This window comes from Oncorhynchus nerka, linkage group LG5, assembly GCF_034236695.1.
Source record: "Oncorhynchus nerka isolate Pitt River linkage group LG5, Oner_Uvic_2.0, whole genome shotgun sequence".
Lineage (NCBI taxonomy): Eukaryota > Metazoa > Chordata > Actinopteri > Salmoniformes > Salmonidae > Oncorhynchus > Oncorhynchus nerka.
The window spans coordinates 67953806-67972279 of NC_088400.1; the positions used below are offsets into that span (position 1 = coordinate 67953806).

Sequence of the window (18474 nt, forward strand, 5' to 3'; positions counted from 1 at the left end):
AGGATGCTCTCGATTGTGCATCTGTAGAAGTGTGTGAGTGCTTTTGGTGACAAGACAAATTTCTTCAGCCTCCTGAGTTTGAAGAGGCGCTGCTGCTCCTTCTTCATGACGCTGTCTGTGTGGGTGGACCAATTGTCAGGATTTGGCCAGGGTTGTTCCGGTTTTTGGTCACTAGATGCCCCCATTGTGCCTTTTGACCTTTTGTTTTCCCTTGATCCCCATTATTATTTGCACCTGTGCCTCGTTTCCCCTGATTGTATTTAAACCCTTTGTTTTCCTCAGTCCTTTGCTCTGTGTTTGTATGTTAGCACCCAGCCCTAGTATTCTGTTAACTCTTGTTGATCCCGGTGGACGCTCTTGTGGAATTCTGTTTTTTTGTTCTTGTTTATTTATTTTTGAGTATCTTTTGAGGTTTTTTGTGCTATACCTACCACCTTGTGGATTTACCTTTTTTGTCTTGGAGGATTACCTTTGTTCTTGTGGAATTCCTTTTGAGGTTGTGGAGTTACATGTGTTCCTGAAGGACTTCACTTTTTACTACATTAAATACACCGTCTCAAGTACTGCTGTGTCTGCCTCATCTTCTGGGTTCTGCCGACTATTCGTGGCTCAGTTGGTTAAGTGACTGTTTCTCACTCCGGAGACCCGGGTTCGTAACCGGGTCCTGACACCAATTCAGTTTGTCTGTGATGTGTACGCCGAGGAACTTAAAACTTACTACCCTCTCCACTACTGTCCCGTCGATGTGGATAGGGGGGTGCGTCCTCTGCTGTTTCCTGAAGTCCACGATCATCTCCTTTGTTTTGTTGACGTTGAGTGTGAGGTTATTTTCCTGACACCACACCCCGAGGGCCCTCACCTCCTCCCTGTAGGCCGTCTCGTCGTTGTTGGTAATCAAGCCTACCACTGTAGTGTCGTCCGCAAACTTGATGATTGAGTTGGAGGCGTGGCCACGCAGTCGGAGTGGGTTGGAGCAAATTGGAGTGGGTCTAGGGTGTCAGGTAGGTTGGAGGTGATACGGTCCTTAACTAGTCTCTCAAAGCACTTCATGATGACGGAAGTGAGTGCTACGGGGCGGTAGTCATTTAGCTCAGTTACCTTAGCTTTCTTGGGAACAGGGACAATGGTGGCCCTCTTGAAGCATGTGGGAACAGCAGACTGGGATAAGGATTGATTGAATATGTCCGTAAACACACCAGCCAGCTGGTCTGCGCATGCTCTGAGGACGCGGCTGGGGATGCCGTCTGGGCCTGCAGCCTTGCGAGGGTTAACAGGTTTAAATGTTTTACTCAAGTTGGCTGCAGTGAAGGAGAGTCCGCAGGTTTTGTTAGCGGGCCATGTCAGTGGCACTGTATTGTCCTCAAAGCGGCAAAAAAGTGATTTAGTCTGTCTGGGAGAAAGACATCCTGGTCGGCGACGGGGCTGGTTTTCTTTTTGTAATCCGTGATTGACTGTAGACCCTGCTACATACCTCTTGTGTCTGAGCCGTTGAATTGAGATTCTACTTTGTCTCTATACTGACGCTTAGCTTGTTTGATTGCCTTACGGAGGGAATAGCTACACTGTTTGGTCATGTTTCCGGTCACCTTGCCCTGGTTAAAAGCAGTGGTTCGCGCTTTCAGTTTCACGCGTATGCTGCCATCAATCCACGGTTTCTGGTTTGGGAATGTTTTAATCGTTGCTATGGGTCCGACATCGTCAATGAACTTTCTAATGAACTCGCTCACCTAATAAGCGTATTCGTCAATGTTGTTGTTGGACGCAATGCGGAACATATCCCAATCCACGTGATCGGAGCAGTCTTAAAGCGTGGAATCAGATTGGTCGGTTAGACATGTTTTGTCCACCAACACCAACAACGTTGGACTTTAATTACTGTAAGTCATTGTTACTTTAAATCATTGTAAGCTTCTACACTGAGTAAATATCTTTCTTAAGTGTGACCTTAACTATGTGGTAAGGTTACTTGTCACTCTGTGTTTAAGTGAGCTACTGGCTGTGTCCAACGCAGGCAGACTGCCAATCTCAAAGATGACCTAAATGTCAACTTCATTCAGCATGGAGCGATCTGTGTGCCAAGAATGTTTGCACCTCAAATATACAGAGCAAAAGCAAAGGAATGTTATTGACGTTGGCCACTTTACTTTCATTCCAGAACAAATCAATAATGTACAGCAAGTCAATATTAGGAAGGTGTTCCTAATGTTTGGTATACTCAGTGTACAATGATATCAAGGCTTGATAAATATAGATTTGCTTGATAAAATGACATATGCATTATAATATTGTAAAAAATATTGCCATTTTATTACAAAAAGTGTCTGTTGGCTTTCAACCAGTAAGTCTAACATACAGAACACAGATCATAACACCATTGTCTTGTTAGTCTCTGAACTATGAGAAAACATAGAAAACACATCAACAGAGACAACGTACACATTTAACCCCTTTTTCAATGGGTCGAGGACATTTGGTTCATCAAAACATGTGGATGAATACAGTCGACTCCTGATATATACAAAGGCTTGGGATCGTCATGGTTGCTTGGGATCGTCATGGATACGTGGACTAACCCAAAGCAGCAGATGTCAGATTTGAGAAATGAGAAAACTCAGAGAAACATGTTTTCATGGGCTATTGGCTATGGCCAAAAGGGGTTACTAACAATCACAATTCCAGAGTATCAATCTATATTCATTCCAACAGTTAAATACACAATGAATTTATGTCTACACAATTGATTATCTACAACTTTTTGCCAAAATCATGTTCAAGTAAGTACAGCAACCAGGATATTTGATCATTTCAGTGGAGGCTATATAGCGTTAGCCTGTGCCATCCAGTCAGTACCCACTGGGCACAGATGTCAGTTCTACATATAGTTTTGATTTACATTTGGTTGAGTTGTCAACTAACGTGAATTCAATGTGGAATCAACAAAAAATGTCACCAAGTCGATTGGATTTATGTTAAAAGTTAGGTGAACAAAATCTGATTTCTCTTTTCTACTCCAAACAGTTCAACTTCATCACATTGAATTTGAGGGTTGAAATTATGTGGAAACAAAATTGATTAAACCAGTAGTTAGTTTCCATGCAGGACAGTAGCCTTCCAGTGACATCCAGTGAACTTCAAGGGTCCTGCCAGCAGCCGCTTTACGTTTCAGGACACAACACCCCACAATGCTAACTGAAACCAAGTGAAGGCACTGAAGAAGACCATGATTAGGGAGAACAGAGCAGGAAGGGACCCACACGTCCAAACTAACTAAGGACACAACAATTGAAGTCTGTTTGTTGTTTGTTCACAGATTTGTGCAAGTAAGAGGTGCAAATGCAGCGAACCTTTTTGACAGTAACTGTATCTAGATGTTTGATGGCTAGCTGAGCAGGAGGCTAGCTCATAGGATAAGGTGATGGCTGTGATAACTGAAGAAAAAACTGAAACAACAAAAATCAAAGTATTTACAGTGCACTCCCCCTTTAGAAAAATATCATAGAAACAGAGTCAGTGACACGTTGCAACAGCACAACACATCACGCCTCATAGAGAAGATGTTCTTTAAATATACATCCTCTTCATCTGGTCATCCTGCAGAGTCCATCAGAAGCACCATGGCAACAGAAGACACTTTCCTCTTTCTCAAGTCAAAGACAAAGGCATGTTTCTGAAAGGAAAGAGAGAAGGGAGTTTTACAGTTTAAATGTAGATCGTTTGTAATCTATCAGAAGTGAGGTTTACAGTTTAAATGTAGATAGTTTGTAGCTATTAAACCCAGCTACAACAGCACACTGTGGCTTACTACCATCTACAGACAATATCGCAACAACTACACATTGCCTATCGGAATCAATGACAATAAAGTACAAAGTATATTTAAGACAAGCTAAGGTTAGGCCTATTCTATGACCATTCTAGACATGTCAGGAATCAACAATAAAGTACCTTGAGGTTCACAGTGATCAGCTGGCTCCCCAGCATTCCTATGTTTCAGAGCTCGCTCTTCTGTCCAGCGCTCTGTCAGCACACACACAACAGGAGTAGATTAGATTGAGGCTTTTGACAGTGACCGAAGTGGCTCAAAATTGCACACAAACCACACTACCGTACACAACACTTAAACCCTGGGGATGCCTGTCAACTTTAAAATGTTATTTTTCTGCCTCGAAGAGGGATGCTTGATGCGGCCTATGAACCGTCTCCAACCCCCTCCCTTCTCTTGGTCTGTTTGCCTCCTCTGACTGGCTCTACACAGGACCAAAGACTATTATCCTTACTGGGTTTCCTTCCATCTGCCTTTCACAAAGACTCTGTCTATTCTCTTTGTACAGCAGACTGGCCGTAGTATCTGTAGATCAGAAGTGTACCTGAACTGACCGTCCTAGCTATCCCGGTTCTGACTGGCCCAACTCTTCTCCTTTTCCACTGTTTACAGCTGGGAAGGAACTTAACCAGTATCAAAGTTGGGACCGGGAGACTGAAAAACAGTTTCTATCTCAAGCACATCAGACTGTTAAATAGCCATCACTAGGCATCTAGGCTGCTGCCCCATATACATAGACTTGAAATTACTGGCCACTTTAATAATGGAACACTAGTCACTTAATAATGTTTACATATTTTTACTTTACTAATTTCATATGCTGTATTCTATTCTACTGTATTTTAGTCTATGTCACTCACAATATTTATATGTTCCTTAATTCCATTATTTTACTTTTAGATTTGTGTGTATTGTTGTTAATTGTTAGATACTACTGCACTGTTGGAAGCTAGAAACACAAGCATTTCGCTACACCCGCAATAACATCTGCTCAACATGTGTATGTGACAAATAAAATGTGATTTGACTTGAGTATTTGGCCATCCTGCAGTAGTGTTTTTGTCTGGAACTTAATACCTGGAACAGGTGAATGACTGACGCCCCCACGGCCCCAGCTGCTTGTGTCTCTGTCTGACTTACTGAGCACTCTAGAACCGTCCATACTCTAGAACTTCCATACTCTAGAACCTTCCATACTCTAGAACATGCCATAGAAAGAGACAGACTATGGTCTGCATCTCAAATTGCACCCTATTCCTTATAAAGTGCACCACTATAGACCGGGGTCCATAGGGCTATGGTCAAAAATAGTGCACTTTGTAGGGATAGTGTGCCATATGGGATGCAGACCATAAGTGACCTGACACAAGGCCAGTGAAACAGAAACTCTACAACTGAATGTCTAAATAGCTCCACTAATGGTTTTGGAACAGGTAGTCTGGACTGGAGACGTTTCCTGTATAGAGGTTCTCATACTGTGTGAAGTGTGTATCCGGCTCCAGTCACACCACTGGCAAACAGACAGGCCAGGCCAGACAGAAAGGCCTCCTGTAGTCTGCTGCGTTCTAGTCTGCTCTGTTCCCTTTCCAAGGTCTGGGGTGACCATGACCATACAGAGGACGTGTGTCCTGTCTTGTCCTCCCAGCCCCAAGGTAAGGAGAGATTTGACAGTCTGAACCCTGGCTCACCGCTCAGCACTTCGCTGAAAGTACATAATCTCCTGCTAGCAGGAGGTTTAGTGTATCAGGTGGGCCAGCCTACTGTAGTCTGGCTATACACACTGCAATTGACAGACAGACAGACAGACAGACAGACAGACAGACAGACAGACAGACAGACAGACAGACAGACAGACAGACAGACAGACAGACAGACACAGACAGACAGACAGACAGACAGACAGACAGACAGCAACAACTCACACTTGATGCTGCCGTACAAAGTCTGCAAACTGACGGTCTTTGGCACACAACTCAATTATCCTTAGGCGGTCCTGAATTTGCTGTGAGAGACAGAGAGACAATGAGAAAGAAAGAAAGAAAGAAAGAAAGAAAGAAAGAAAGAAAGAAAGAAAGAAAGAAAGAAAGAAAGAAAGAAAGAAAGAAAGAAGGGAGAGAGCGAGATGTGGGGGTAGAGAGAGAGAATAATGTGGGGGGAAAGAGTGAGTGAAAGAGTGACAGGAGAGAGAGAAGAGAGAGAGGAGAGAGAGAAGAGAGAGAGAGTGAGCTAAGCAAGCTGGTCCTGGGGCTCTGTTCACAAACACAAACACACCCTACAGAGCCCCAGGACAACAGCACAATTAGACCCAACCAAATCATGAGAAAACAAAAAGATAATTACTTAACACATTGGAAAGAATTAACAAAAAAACAGAGCAAACTAGAATGCTATTTGGCCCTACACAGAGAGTACACAGCGGCAGAATACCTGACCACTGTGACTGACCCAAAATTAAGGAAAGCTTTGACTATGTACAGACTCAGTGAGCATAGCCTTGTTATTGAGAAAGGCCGCCGTAGGCAGACATGGCTCTCAAGAGAAGACAGGCTATGTGCTCACTGCCCACAAAATGAGGTGGAAACTGAGCTGCACTTCCTAACCTCCTGCCCAATGTATGACCATATTAGAGAGACATATTTCCCCCAGATTACACAGATCCACAAAGAATTTGAAAACAAATCCAATTTTGAAAAACTCCCATATCTTTTGGGTGAAATTCCACAGTGTGCCATCACAGCAGCAATATTTGTGACCTGTTGCCACGAGAAAAGGGCAACCAGTGAAGAACAAACACCATTGTAAATACAACCCATATTTATGCTTATTCATTTTATCTTGTGTCCTTTAACTATTTGTACATTGTATATATATATATAATATGACATTTGTAATGTCTTTACTGTTTTGAAACTTCTGTATGTGTAATGTTTACTGTTAATTTTTGTTGTTTTTCACTTTATATATTCACTTTGTATGTTGTCTACCTCACTTGCTTTGGCAATGTTAACACATGTTTCCCATGCCAATAAAGCCCTTGAATTGAATTGAATTTAATTGAATTGAGAGAGAGAGAGGGAGAGAGAGGGAGAGAGAGTGAAAGAGAGAGAGGGGAGAGAGGTGAGAGAGAGAGAGAGAGAGAGAGAGAGAGAGTGAAAGAGAGAGAGGGGAGAGAGGTGTGTGTGAGAGAGAGAGGTAAGAGAGAGAGAGAGAGAGAGAGAGAGAGAGAGAGGGAGAGAGAGAGAGAGAGAGAGAGAGAGAGAGGTAATAGAGAGAGGTGAGGAGAGAGAGAGAGAGAGAGAGAGAGAGAGAGAGAGAGAGAGAGAGAGAGAGAGAGAGAGAGAGAGAGAGAGAGAGAGAGAGAGAGACGGTTATGTAACATTAGGGGTTGATGTAAGGCCGATGGATTTGTGTTGGTTTCCGTACTGCCTGCCCAATGCTGGTGTCTGGACGAGCGCTACTCTTCCACCATAAGCACTGAAGCTAAATACTCAGGGTGAAAATAGAATCTCATACATACGTGTTACGGTGCCTTATTTAGACCTAAAGTTGATTGCTGATAAAGCTCTCTGGTAACACTTCATGTTACCTAGGTCCTATACCGCAATACCACATGTATGTATAATATACTCCAGTGTATAATTACCAATTAGTACTAACAGTTTCACAGTACTTTACACTTTAGCTCTAACCTTCTTGTATTCACTTGAAAAACATCTAACAACTTTAAGGTCCCTGGAATGTTCTGGAATGATCTTCCTAGAAATCCCCCAGGGAGCCAGTCTGTTGCCAACTGTCTGTCTCTCTCTTGCAGTCCTCCCAGCAGTCAACCACTTAGACAGCCTCTACGTACCTCTCTGGTGAGCTCGGAGTTGTCGTAGATTTGGAGTATCTCGTCACTGCAGAGGTCCACAGAGGGGTCTGCGCTGCCCGTACTGTGGTGCGGCACGTCGTCTTCGTACCGTCTGTAGTACTCTGCCGTGGCCACATCACTCTCATACATGGGGTTGAACTTGGTGGCTCTCTCTAAGGATGGCACACTGTCCCGATCTCTGTGAAACAGGTACAAAAACATCCTGATCAGCACAAAAACATCCTGTGGCGCACTGCACTAGCTTCGAATAGTCCCCGCGATATGCAACTTTTCAGGGAAGTCAGGAACCAATATACACAGTCAGTTAGGAAAGCGAAGGCTAGCTTTTTCAAACAGAAATGTGCATCGTGCAGCACTATCTCCAAAAAGTTCTGGGACACTGTAAAGTCCATGAGTATAAGAGCACCTCCTCCAAGTGAGCCAAGTGAACAAACAGATCACCGACCACTTCGAATCCCACCGTACCTTCTCCGCTATGCAATCCGGTTTCCGAGCTGGTCACGGGTGCACCTCAGCCACGCTCAAGATCCTAAACGATATCATAACCACCATCGTTAAAAGACAGTACTGTGCAGCCGTCTTCATCGACCTGGCCAAGGCTTTCGACTCTGTCAATCACTGTGTTCTTATCGGCAGACTCAACAGCCTTGTATTCTCTAATGATTGCCTCGCCTGGTTACTACTTCTCTGATAGAGTTCAGTGTATCAAATCTGAGGGCCTGTTGTCCGGACCTCTGGGCTGATTCTTTTCTCTGTACATATCAATGATGTCGCTCTTGCTGCGGGTGATTATTTGATCCACCTCTATGCAGACGACACCATTCTGTATGCATCTGGCCCTTCTTTTGACACTGTGTTAATAAACCTCCAAATGAGCTTCAATGCCATATAACTCTCCTTCCGTGGCCTCCAACTGCTCTTAAACTATAGTAAAACTAAATGCATGCTCTTCAACCGATCGCTGCCCGCACCCGCCCACCTAGTATCACTACTCTGGACGGTTCTGACTTAGAATATGTGGACAACTATAAATACCTAGGTGTCTGGCAAGACTGTAAACTCTCCTTCCAGAATCATATTAAGCATTTCCAATCCAAAATTCAATCTTGAATCGGCTCCCTATTTCGCAACAAAGCCTCCTTCACTCATGCTGCCAAACATACCCTCGTAAAACTGACTATCCGGCCGATCCTTGACTTTGACGATGTAATTTACAAAATAGCCTCCAACACTCTACTCAGCAAATTGGATGCAGTCTATCACAGTGCCATCCGTTTTGTCACCAAAGCCCCATATCTACCCACCATTGTGACCTGTATGCTCTCTTTGGCTGGTCCTCGCTACATATTACACTACACATACATATACAGATGAAATCTCGCGTCTTGTGACGGCCGGCCGCCCAACAACCTGCCCGCTTGACCCTATTCCCTCCTCTCTTCTCCAGACCATTTCCGGAGACCTTCTCCCTTACCTCACCTCGCTCATCAACTCATCCCTGACCGCTGGCTACGTCCCTTCTGTCTTCAAGAGAGCGAGAGTTGCACCCCTTCTGAAAAAACCTACACTCGATCCCTCCGATGTCAACAACTACAGACCAGTATCCCTTCTTTCTTTTCTCTCCAAAACTCTTGAACGTGCCGTCCTTGGCCAGCTCTCCCGCTATCTCTCTCAGAATGACCTTCTTGATCCAAATCAGTCTGGTTTCAAGACTAGTCATTCATCTGAGACTGCTCTTCTCTGTATCACGGAGGCCCTCCGCACTGCTAAAGCTAACTCTCTCTCCTCTGCTCTCATCCTTCTAGACCTATCGGCTGCCTTCGATACTGTGAACCATCAGATCCTCCTCTCCACCCTCTCCAAGTTGGGCATCTCCGGCGCGGCCCACGCTTGGATTGCGTCCTACCTGACAGGTCGCTCCTACCAGGTGGCGTGGCGAGAATCTGTCTCCTCACCACGCGCTCTCACCACTGGCGTCCCCCAGGGCTCTGTTCTAGGCCCTCTCCTATTCTCGCTATACACCAAGTCACTTGGCTCTGTCATAACCTCACATGGTCTCTCCTATCATTGCTATGCAGACGACACACAATTAATCTTCTCCTTTCCCCCTTCTGATGACCAGGTGGCGAATCGCATCTCTGCATGTCTGGCAGACATATCAGTGTGGATGACGGATCACCACCTCAAGCTGAACCTCGGCAAGACGGAGCTGCTCTTCCTCCCGGGGAAGGACTGCCCGTTCCATGATCTCGCCATCACGGTTGACAACTCCATTGTGTCCTCCTCCCAGAGCGATAAGAACCTTGGCGTGATCCTGGACAACACCCTGTCGTTCTCAACTAACATCATGGCGGTGGCCCGTTCTTGTAGGTTCATGCTCTACAACATCCGCAGAGTACGACCCTGCCTCACACAGGAAGCAGCGCAGGTCCTAATCCAGGCACTTGTCATCTCCCGTCTGGATTACTGCAACTCGCTGTTGGCTGGGCTCCCTGCCTGTGCCATTAAACCCCTACAACTCATCCAGAACGCCGCAGCCCGTCTGGTGTTCAACCTTCCAAAGTTCTCTCACGTCACCCCGCTCCTCCGCTCTCTCCACTGGCTTCCAGTTGAAGCTCGCATCCGCTACAAGACCATGGTGCTTGCCTACGGAGCTGTGAGGGGAACGGCACCTCAGTACCTCCAGGCTCTGATCAGGCCCTACACCCAAACAAGGGCACTGCGTTCATCCACCTCTGGCCTGCTCGCCTCCCTACCACTGAGGAAGTACAGTTTCCGCGCAGCCCAGTCAAAACTGTTCGCTGCTCTGGCCCCCCAATGGTGGAACAAACTCCCTCACGACGCCAGGACAGCGGAGTCAATCACCACCTTCCGGAGACACCTGAAACCCCACCTCTTTCAGGAATACCTAGGATAGGATAAAGTAATCCTTCTCACCCTCCCCCCCCTTAAAAGATTTAGATGCACTATTGTAAAGTGGCTGTTCCACTGGATGTCTTAAGGTGAACGCACCAATTTGTAAGTCGCTCTGGATAAGAGCGTCTGCTAAATGACTTAAATGTAAATGTAAATGTATATTTGTCGCCAAACCCACTGGCTCCAGGTCATCTATAACTATTTTCTAGGTAAAGCTCCGCCTTATCTCAGCTCACTGGTCACCATAGCAGCACCCACCCTTGGCACGTGCTCCAGCAGGTATATTTCACTGGTCATCCCCAAAGCCAACATCTCCTTTGGCCATCTTTACTTCCAGTTCTCTGCTGCCAATGACTGGAACGAATTGCAAAAATCACTGAAGTTGGAGACTTATATCTCCCTACTAACTTCAAGTATCGGCTGTCAGAGCAGCTTACCGATCGCTGCAGCTGTACACAGCCCATCTATAAATAGCCCATCCAACCAACTACCTACGTCATCCCCATATTTGATTTGTTTTTTTTTCTGCTCCTTTGCACACCAGTATTTCAACTTGCACATCCTCATCTGCACATTTATCATTCCAGTGTTAATTGCTAAATTGTAATTACTTCGCCACTATGGCCTATTTATTTCCTTACCTCCTTACTTCATTTGCACACACTGTATACAGATTTTCTATTGTGTTATTGACTGTATGTTTGTTTATCCCATGAGTAACTCTGTGATGTTGTTTTTGTCGCACTGCTTTGCTTTATCTTGGCCAGGTCACAGTGGTAAAGGAGAACTTGTTCTCAACTGGCCTACCTGGTTAAATAAAGGTGTTCTCAACTGGCCTACCTGGTTAAATAAAGGTGTTCTCAACTGGCCTACCTGGTTAAATAAAGGTGTTCTCAACTGGCCTACCTGGTTAAATAAAGGTGTTCTCAACTGGCCTACCTGGTTAAATAAAGGTGTTCTCAACTGGCCTACCTGGTTAAATAAAGGTGAAATAAAATACATGTTCTCTGATGCAATAGAAAGGTGGCTGATGTCACACCACTGAGAATGATGTGTTCTGTCTACTTACCGGTAATAATGATGAACAATAACATTTCAGCCTGTACTTGCGGTGCGGCCAAGTGAGTCACACATACAAACACAAACACACCCACAGCCGTATGGGGTTGGCATGATACGTGATGACCTATGCCAGTGGGTGGGAAGTGACATTGTGTCCTGTCCAATCTAAACAGGATGTCAACCTGATATCAACCTACGCTGGCATGCAACACACATAATGTTATTCTGTTGTACTGGCCTCTCTCTCTCTCTCTCTCTCTCTCTCTCTCTCTCTCTCGCTCAACCCTCTCTGTCTTTATTTCTCTCCCTCTCTCTTTATTTCTCTCTCTCTGTTTCTCTCACTCTCTCTTTATTTCTCTCTCTCCCTTTCTCTCTTTCTCTCTTTCTCTCAACCCTCTCTCTCTTTATTTCTCTCTCTTTTTATCTCTCCCTCTGTCTTTATTTGTCTCTCTTTATTTCTCTCCCTCTCTAAATATTTTTCTCTCCCTCTCTCTTTATTTCTCTCTCCATCAGATACAGTCTTTACATTATACAGTACGCCATGTTCCATGAGCTAAACACTCATATGAGAAACACACTGAACTGGTCAGGAGTCCAATCTAGCAGTCTGTGGACAGTTTATTGGTAACAGTGGGAGACTGCGGGCGGGGCTGCTAGAAGGGCACATGGTGCTAACATGGGCATTGGCCCAAGGTCTATCTGTCGAGACCAGGCCTTGTGTCACTAGAAGCAGGCAGGCTAAACTCAGGACAGCTGCCGAGGCACATACTGATTCATAAAACAATCACACACACATTCACACACACCTACACATGCATGCACACACAAACACACACACACACACACACACATATACTGTTGATCCTGCAACTCGGGGCTTCTAAATACAATCAGCACTGTTTTGATACTTCTCAATAAACATGTCCTGATTGGTTAATCAAAAACAACATGGCTGCCAAGGAAGTCTGAGACGCTAATCACGCTCTCATAGTTCTTTCTCTCAGACAGATTCTCGGTCAAGCACCCCGTTAACAATGCACAAAGCTTCACTTAACCAAAACATTTTAGGACAACCATCTACATTTATTGTCTGTCTACACACCAGTATAGTATTTCTTAACCCAATGAAGTACTTCTACATACAGTACCAGTGAACATTTTGGACAAACCTACTCATTCTATGGTTTTTCTTTATTTGTACTATTTTCTACATTGTAGAATAATAGTGAAGACATCACAACTATGAAATAACACACATGGAATCATGTAGTAACAAAAAAAGTTTGAAATAAGTCTAAACATATTTTATATTTGAGGTTCTTCAATGTAGCCACCCTTTGAATTGATGATAGCTTTTCACACCATGAAGCATAGAGGAGGAGGTGTGATGGTGCTTTGCTGGTGACACTGTCAGTGATTTATTTAGAATTCAAGGCACACTTAACCAGCATGGCTACCACAGCATTCTGCAGTGATACGCCATCCCATCTGGTTTGCACTTAGTGGGACTGACCAAGAAGGAGAGTGACGGAGTGCAGCATCAGATGACATCAGATGACCTGGCCTCCACAATCACCCGACCTCAACCCAATTGAGATGGTTTGGGATGAGTTGGACCGCAGAGTGAAGCATATGTGGTGAACTCCTTCAAGGCTGTTGGAAAAGCATTCCAGGTGAAGCTGGTTGAGACAATGCCAAGAGTGTGCAAAGCTGTCATCAAGGCAAAGGGTGACTATTTGAAGAATCTCAAATATAAAACATATTTTGATTTGTTTAACACTTTTGATCACTACATGATTCCATATGTGTTATTTCATAGTGTTCATGTCTTCACTACTATTTTTCAATGTAGAAAATAGTAAAAAATAAAGAAAAACTCTTTAATAAGCAGGTGTGTCCAAACTTTTGACTGGTACTGCAGTTATAAGGCAAGAGAAGCCAAAATATTATCAGATAACATTACTCTACAAGCAACACTGCAGTGATATCTTAAATAACCATTACACATCGTAATCCATCTGTAAATACAAGAGGTCAGGTAAATAATCTGATTTACTCCTTCTCCTTCTGGGTTTATGAGTCTGCTGCTTACCGTAGAGGATCCTCTGAATCCTCCTTGTCATAACCGTCCCTCAGAGTTCTGGCCAGGAAGAAGATTGCCCCAGAGGCCACCAATAGGAAGCCAGCCACCGACGCTATGGCGATGCCCACCACCAGAGGTTCTGACACATACTCCTCACAGTGTTCCCCACGGTACCACCAATTCTCTCCTACACGACATCTAGAACCACACAGAACAGCATTAGAACCATATGCATCTCAAACACACACATACACATACACACACATAACCCTATAGTGAATTCATCATGTCAGTGTCCTTAACTAAACTCCCACCCACCTGCAGATGGCTCCCTTGCCGGGGATGACATCACACTTCCCATCGTTGAGACAGAAGTCCTCCTGCAGGTCACAGATACTCTGGCACGGCAGTCCGTCCACGCTGAAGTAACCCGCGTCACACACACACTCCGCCTCCCCGGACCAGCGGTTCACCGTGCACATCGAATACTCATTACACGCTTGGAACTTGCAGGGGTTTGCCTGGTTGCCTGGCAACGACAAAGAAAACATAAACAAACATGTTTTGTGTGACCTCAGTTCTACCATCTGAGAACCTGGTGACTCAGGGATGGTGGTTTGACTGTGCTGGTGATGGTGGTTAAAGCCCACTAATTCTAAAATAACACATAAATACACCACAGAAAATATATGTTAGAATGTTTCAAACTTTAGTTGTAAATTGGCTGATGATGACGTGCCCAGAGCACTTTAGTTGTCACTATCGGAACATTCTAGAAAATAGCAAAGTATTCTAACCCTAACTCTGGCTCCAACCTTAACTCTCTAACTCTAACCTTAACCCTTAACAAATACCTTTGTCTTTTTCTAATCCGATGCCCTGTGGAGACCTTACATGATGTGACATGATTAAGCATCAGTGTTACAGTAGATGATTATGATTGGCTCAGACAGATTACAACACAGATTATACAATAACAACCCAGCCGGCCTTATAGAATAACACCATGGTGACTCATCCTCATTATGACACATACTGTACAGTACTGTTGCTGGTCACATTGTACATCTGCCCAGACGAGGGTTGCAAAATTCCCAGGTTTTCCAGAAGACCTGGTTGGAGGATTTTGGATTTCCTGCTTAATCCCTCCTGATTCCTGGAATCCTCCAACCGGGATTTTGGTAAATCCAGGGAATTTATTGAAAGTTCCCGGAATTTTGCAACCCTAGCCCAAACAGAAGTGTCAACCACATGAGATCACCATCCCCGGGACCACAGTATCAAAGCCATTGACACATTGAGATCATTATGTTATTTTCGTGGGCTCTTTGAGTTACAAAGTGTTGAGAAAACAACTTGATTCATAACTAGAGAGTCATCTCACTTCAATGACTCAATACAGCAATCTCCTGCTGATGTGTTAATGTGAGAAGTTTGGGTTTGGTCAGCATGCCATTGCTTCTGTTGTCGACTTTCACATCTTTCAAGATCCAATAATGAAACCTCAGCTACAGAAGATCAGCCACCAAACGGACGTTACTGTTAGGAAATGCTTCACAACAATGAGTCCTTGTTGACATGATTTCATGCATTTCCTACTCTCACTGCAGAATAACATCACTCAAGACTCAAGTATCACTTGTTTGTAGCTGAGGTTTACCTGATTCCACATCCAGTGAGTATTTGTCTATGGAGAGGTTCATGGTTTGGAAGGCTGAGTTAGCGAAGTCCTCTAGGATAAGGTAGACAGTGTTGGTGACACCCCGAGAGACGGGCTTCCCGAACTTCATCCTGCTGTTCACCACGATGCTGCCGTTACGGAAATTCAGGATCTCCAGGTTCTGGAAGTTGCTGAGGTTGGACTGCAGGTAAGGGACGAGCTACAGACGAGAAAGAGACATTGTTACTTTATGCTTCCCAAAACACCAAGATATACTGTATCCCACAGGTACTGTATTACTTGTGACAAATCCAATAACAATGGAAACAGTTCATTAGAAAGTTCTACTACAGAATCCATTATATGCAACATATTACAACATTCACAGCAATGAAAACTGTAAAATGGACTTGAGTAGGCCGTCTCTATGCATACTGAACATTCATTTATGGCCCCCATACCCCAATGTTATTGCAGATAATCCCATATATCCTTTACCAGTTCGAGGAACCTCTGCTCCAGGGCTTTGTACTCTGTGGAACTCTTGTTGAAGAGATCCTCAGAGAACATCATGTTGGTCACCCTCAGGCTGAAGAACACCATCAGATCCTTGCCAGGGCTCTTCGCCATGGCGATGCTGCCCACGTCTGATCCGTGGGCGATGCTGGAGTACCCGCTGCTGTCCCCGTCCATGTGACTCATTCCGTCATACACGTTGAAGGTGAGGTCAATTTCTGACATGGGGGAGTCTGGTGCGGGGTCTCCAACCACTTGGATTGAAGTGCCGACTTCTAGTTCGTATGTGTCGTGAGCTGGGGAAGGGGGTGCTAGCGCCATGCTAACATCTCCTTCTTCAATGCTAACATCTGACTCTTCTGCTGCCTCAAGCAGGTTTTCTGTGGGTCTGAATGTGGGCTGGAAGAATGGAGGTAGGATTGTTGGGGCAATTTCAGGTGTCTCAGAGATTTCAATGTCACCATGTGGTGCTATTTCTGTGGTGGCTGGATGGTGTGTGGCTTCCTCCTCTTCTGGTACAGAGTCAGATATACGAGAGAAGGGAGATTCCTTCTCGGGGGATAAGATGCTATGAGACTCTATGACTTCCGGGGCTGCTGTACCTGCAGCCACAACAAAGATTTGATCTTCAGCTAGGTCCTCCTCTGAGATGTCAAGGGCTGGGAGTACTGTGGCCAAGGGCCCTGCGACCTCCGCCCCCTGTTCCTCCAAGATCTCCACCTCTCCATCTTCATCCTCAGGATCGGGCACCAAGAGTAAAGGTCTGTCGGTGAAGGCTTCGATCTCTGGTGGTTCGGAGGTGATCATATCGAAGATGGACTCCTTGACTGTGAACAGCTCCATGTCTATGAAGGTAGGTGACTCAGTAACTGTGGGGAGTTCAACCTCTATTGGACTGGTTGGCTCCGACAGCTCCTCAACAGAACCATGGGTCTCAGCTGCTGGCCCTTCCAACACCAGGGCCTCAGTGGTGTAAAACTGAGGATAGGGATAATCAGTGACTGGTGCTATGATGGTGAATGGTTCGCTTGGGTAATAATCGTCATAAATCCCAGAGGACTCCAGCTTTTGTATGGAGAGCTCCACGGTCAGGGTCTCTGCGGTCCAGAACACTGGGGCTTCAGCTGTGGTCGTGTAGTCAGGTCGGGTACTAATGTCTTGGGTCACAGGCAGTCTGTCCAAGAAAGGCCATTGTGGCTCTTCTTCAACTGGGGCAGATTCTGGATGGGACTCAAAAGGACCCATATCCTCTGGAGATTCAGTCAGGACAGATTCGGTGATCTCTTCCCCCTTCTCCTCCTCCTTCTTCTCTTCCTCCTTCGGTTCCACTTCTGATTCTGGTAACTGCACCTCCCACACCACAGAATCCTCCCCCTCCTCTATGTAGTCCGTCTCCTCAGTTGTCACGGGAAACCATGGGACGACGTCAGCCCCTTGGTCATCCCCAGAGAAGCCGGAGCCAGAGCCAACATCCAAATCTGGGTTTACTCTGGGAGGTGCCGGGACCGGGGCCTCTGTGGTCTGTGGTTGTGAAGGGGAGGAGGTAGAGGAGCCTCCAGCACCGACCACACCATCCCCATCGGGAGTATCAGAGTCTTGCTGAGTGTTACTGAGAAGAAATCCCTTTTCTTCAATATTTCCATTATCTAGAAAAACAGGAAAACACATGCTTTGTTACTGGAACATGGAATCTCCCTTCTCTTCAGTGAAGGGAAACAGAGTAGAGGACAATCCATGATATTAACAATGGATAAATGGTTTCAAAACTCTATTAAATCAGATTTGAATGTGTTTTTTTGTGTTGTGTGTTACTGTATGGTTGACAGTATACAAGGTGATGTGAATGTGGTCTCGTGATTTAGGAAGTAGAAACAGGAATGCTCACTCTCTGCAGGGACAGCAGTGGTGCTGGGTGGCAAGGTGGTTTCATCCAGAACGAACACATCATTTTCACTGGCCACAACGCTCCCGGAGCCTTTCAAAGGGTCCACAGGAAACAGGAAATCATCCTTCTTCAGGAAGATGTCGCTGACATCCAAGTCTTGGCCAGGAGCATCTGGTGGTTTCTCAGCAGCCAGAACATTGTCCTGACACACCAGGAAGAAAAGACAAAGGTCGATAAAAGTGCACTGACATTATTCTGACATTCTACTAACGTTAGAGAAATGTACGTCTAGTAACTCACACTTAAATGAACGTCCGTGTGTATTGTTGTCTACCTTTAGCCCAAACGGGAGGCTGGCAGACATAGAAAATGCCAACAATATACCTAGATTAGGCTGGCTAGAGGAAAGATAATCCTAAATCTATACGGGAATTGCCCGGATGATACACCTGGGCTGGTCATGCCCCAAGGATGGACACACGCAACTACAGTACATAGAACTACATAGACTTACACCACCCATGCATACATAAATGCAAAAATACCTACATTTTCCCATGCACAGATCAAAAAGCACATGCATAGGATGACAGATATGATCACGTATACATTCAACAGTCCTTATAGAAGTCAAAGTGGAGAAAAAAAATTATCCTCA

General features: G+C 45.1%; 1 protein-coding gene across 1 annotated transcript in view; it reads right to left on the minus strand.

Annotated features, from left to right (window-relative positions):
- Positions 1 to 2283: 2283 nt before the first annotated feature.
- LOC115129889 (interphotoreceptor matrix proteoglycan 2-like) overlaps positions 2284 to 18474 on the minus strand; it is a 32983-nt gene continuing 16792 nt past the window's right edge. The window contains exons 13-21 of the mRNA XM_065018201.1: positions 17817 to 18018; positions 15914 to 17577; positions 15416 to 15635; positions 14074 to 14284; positions 13765 to 13953; positions 7674 to 7872; positions 5746 to 5825; positions 3946 to 4017; positions 2284 to 3667 (exon numbers count right to left, since the gene is read on the minus strand). Of these exons, the coding sequence (XP_064874273.1) occupies positions 3984 to 4017; positions 5746 to 5825; positions 7674 to 7872; positions 13765 to 13953; positions 14074 to 14284; positions 15416 to 15635; positions 15914 to 17577; positions 17817 to 18018 (2799 nt within the window). The 3' untranslated portion in view covers positions 2284 to 3667; positions 3946 to 3983. The remainder of the gene's footprint in view (positions 3668 to 3945; positions 4018 to 5745; positions 5826 to 7673; positions 7873 to 13764; positions 13954 to 14073; positions 14285 to 15415; positions 15636 to 15913; positions 17578 to 17816; positions 18019 to 18474) is intronic.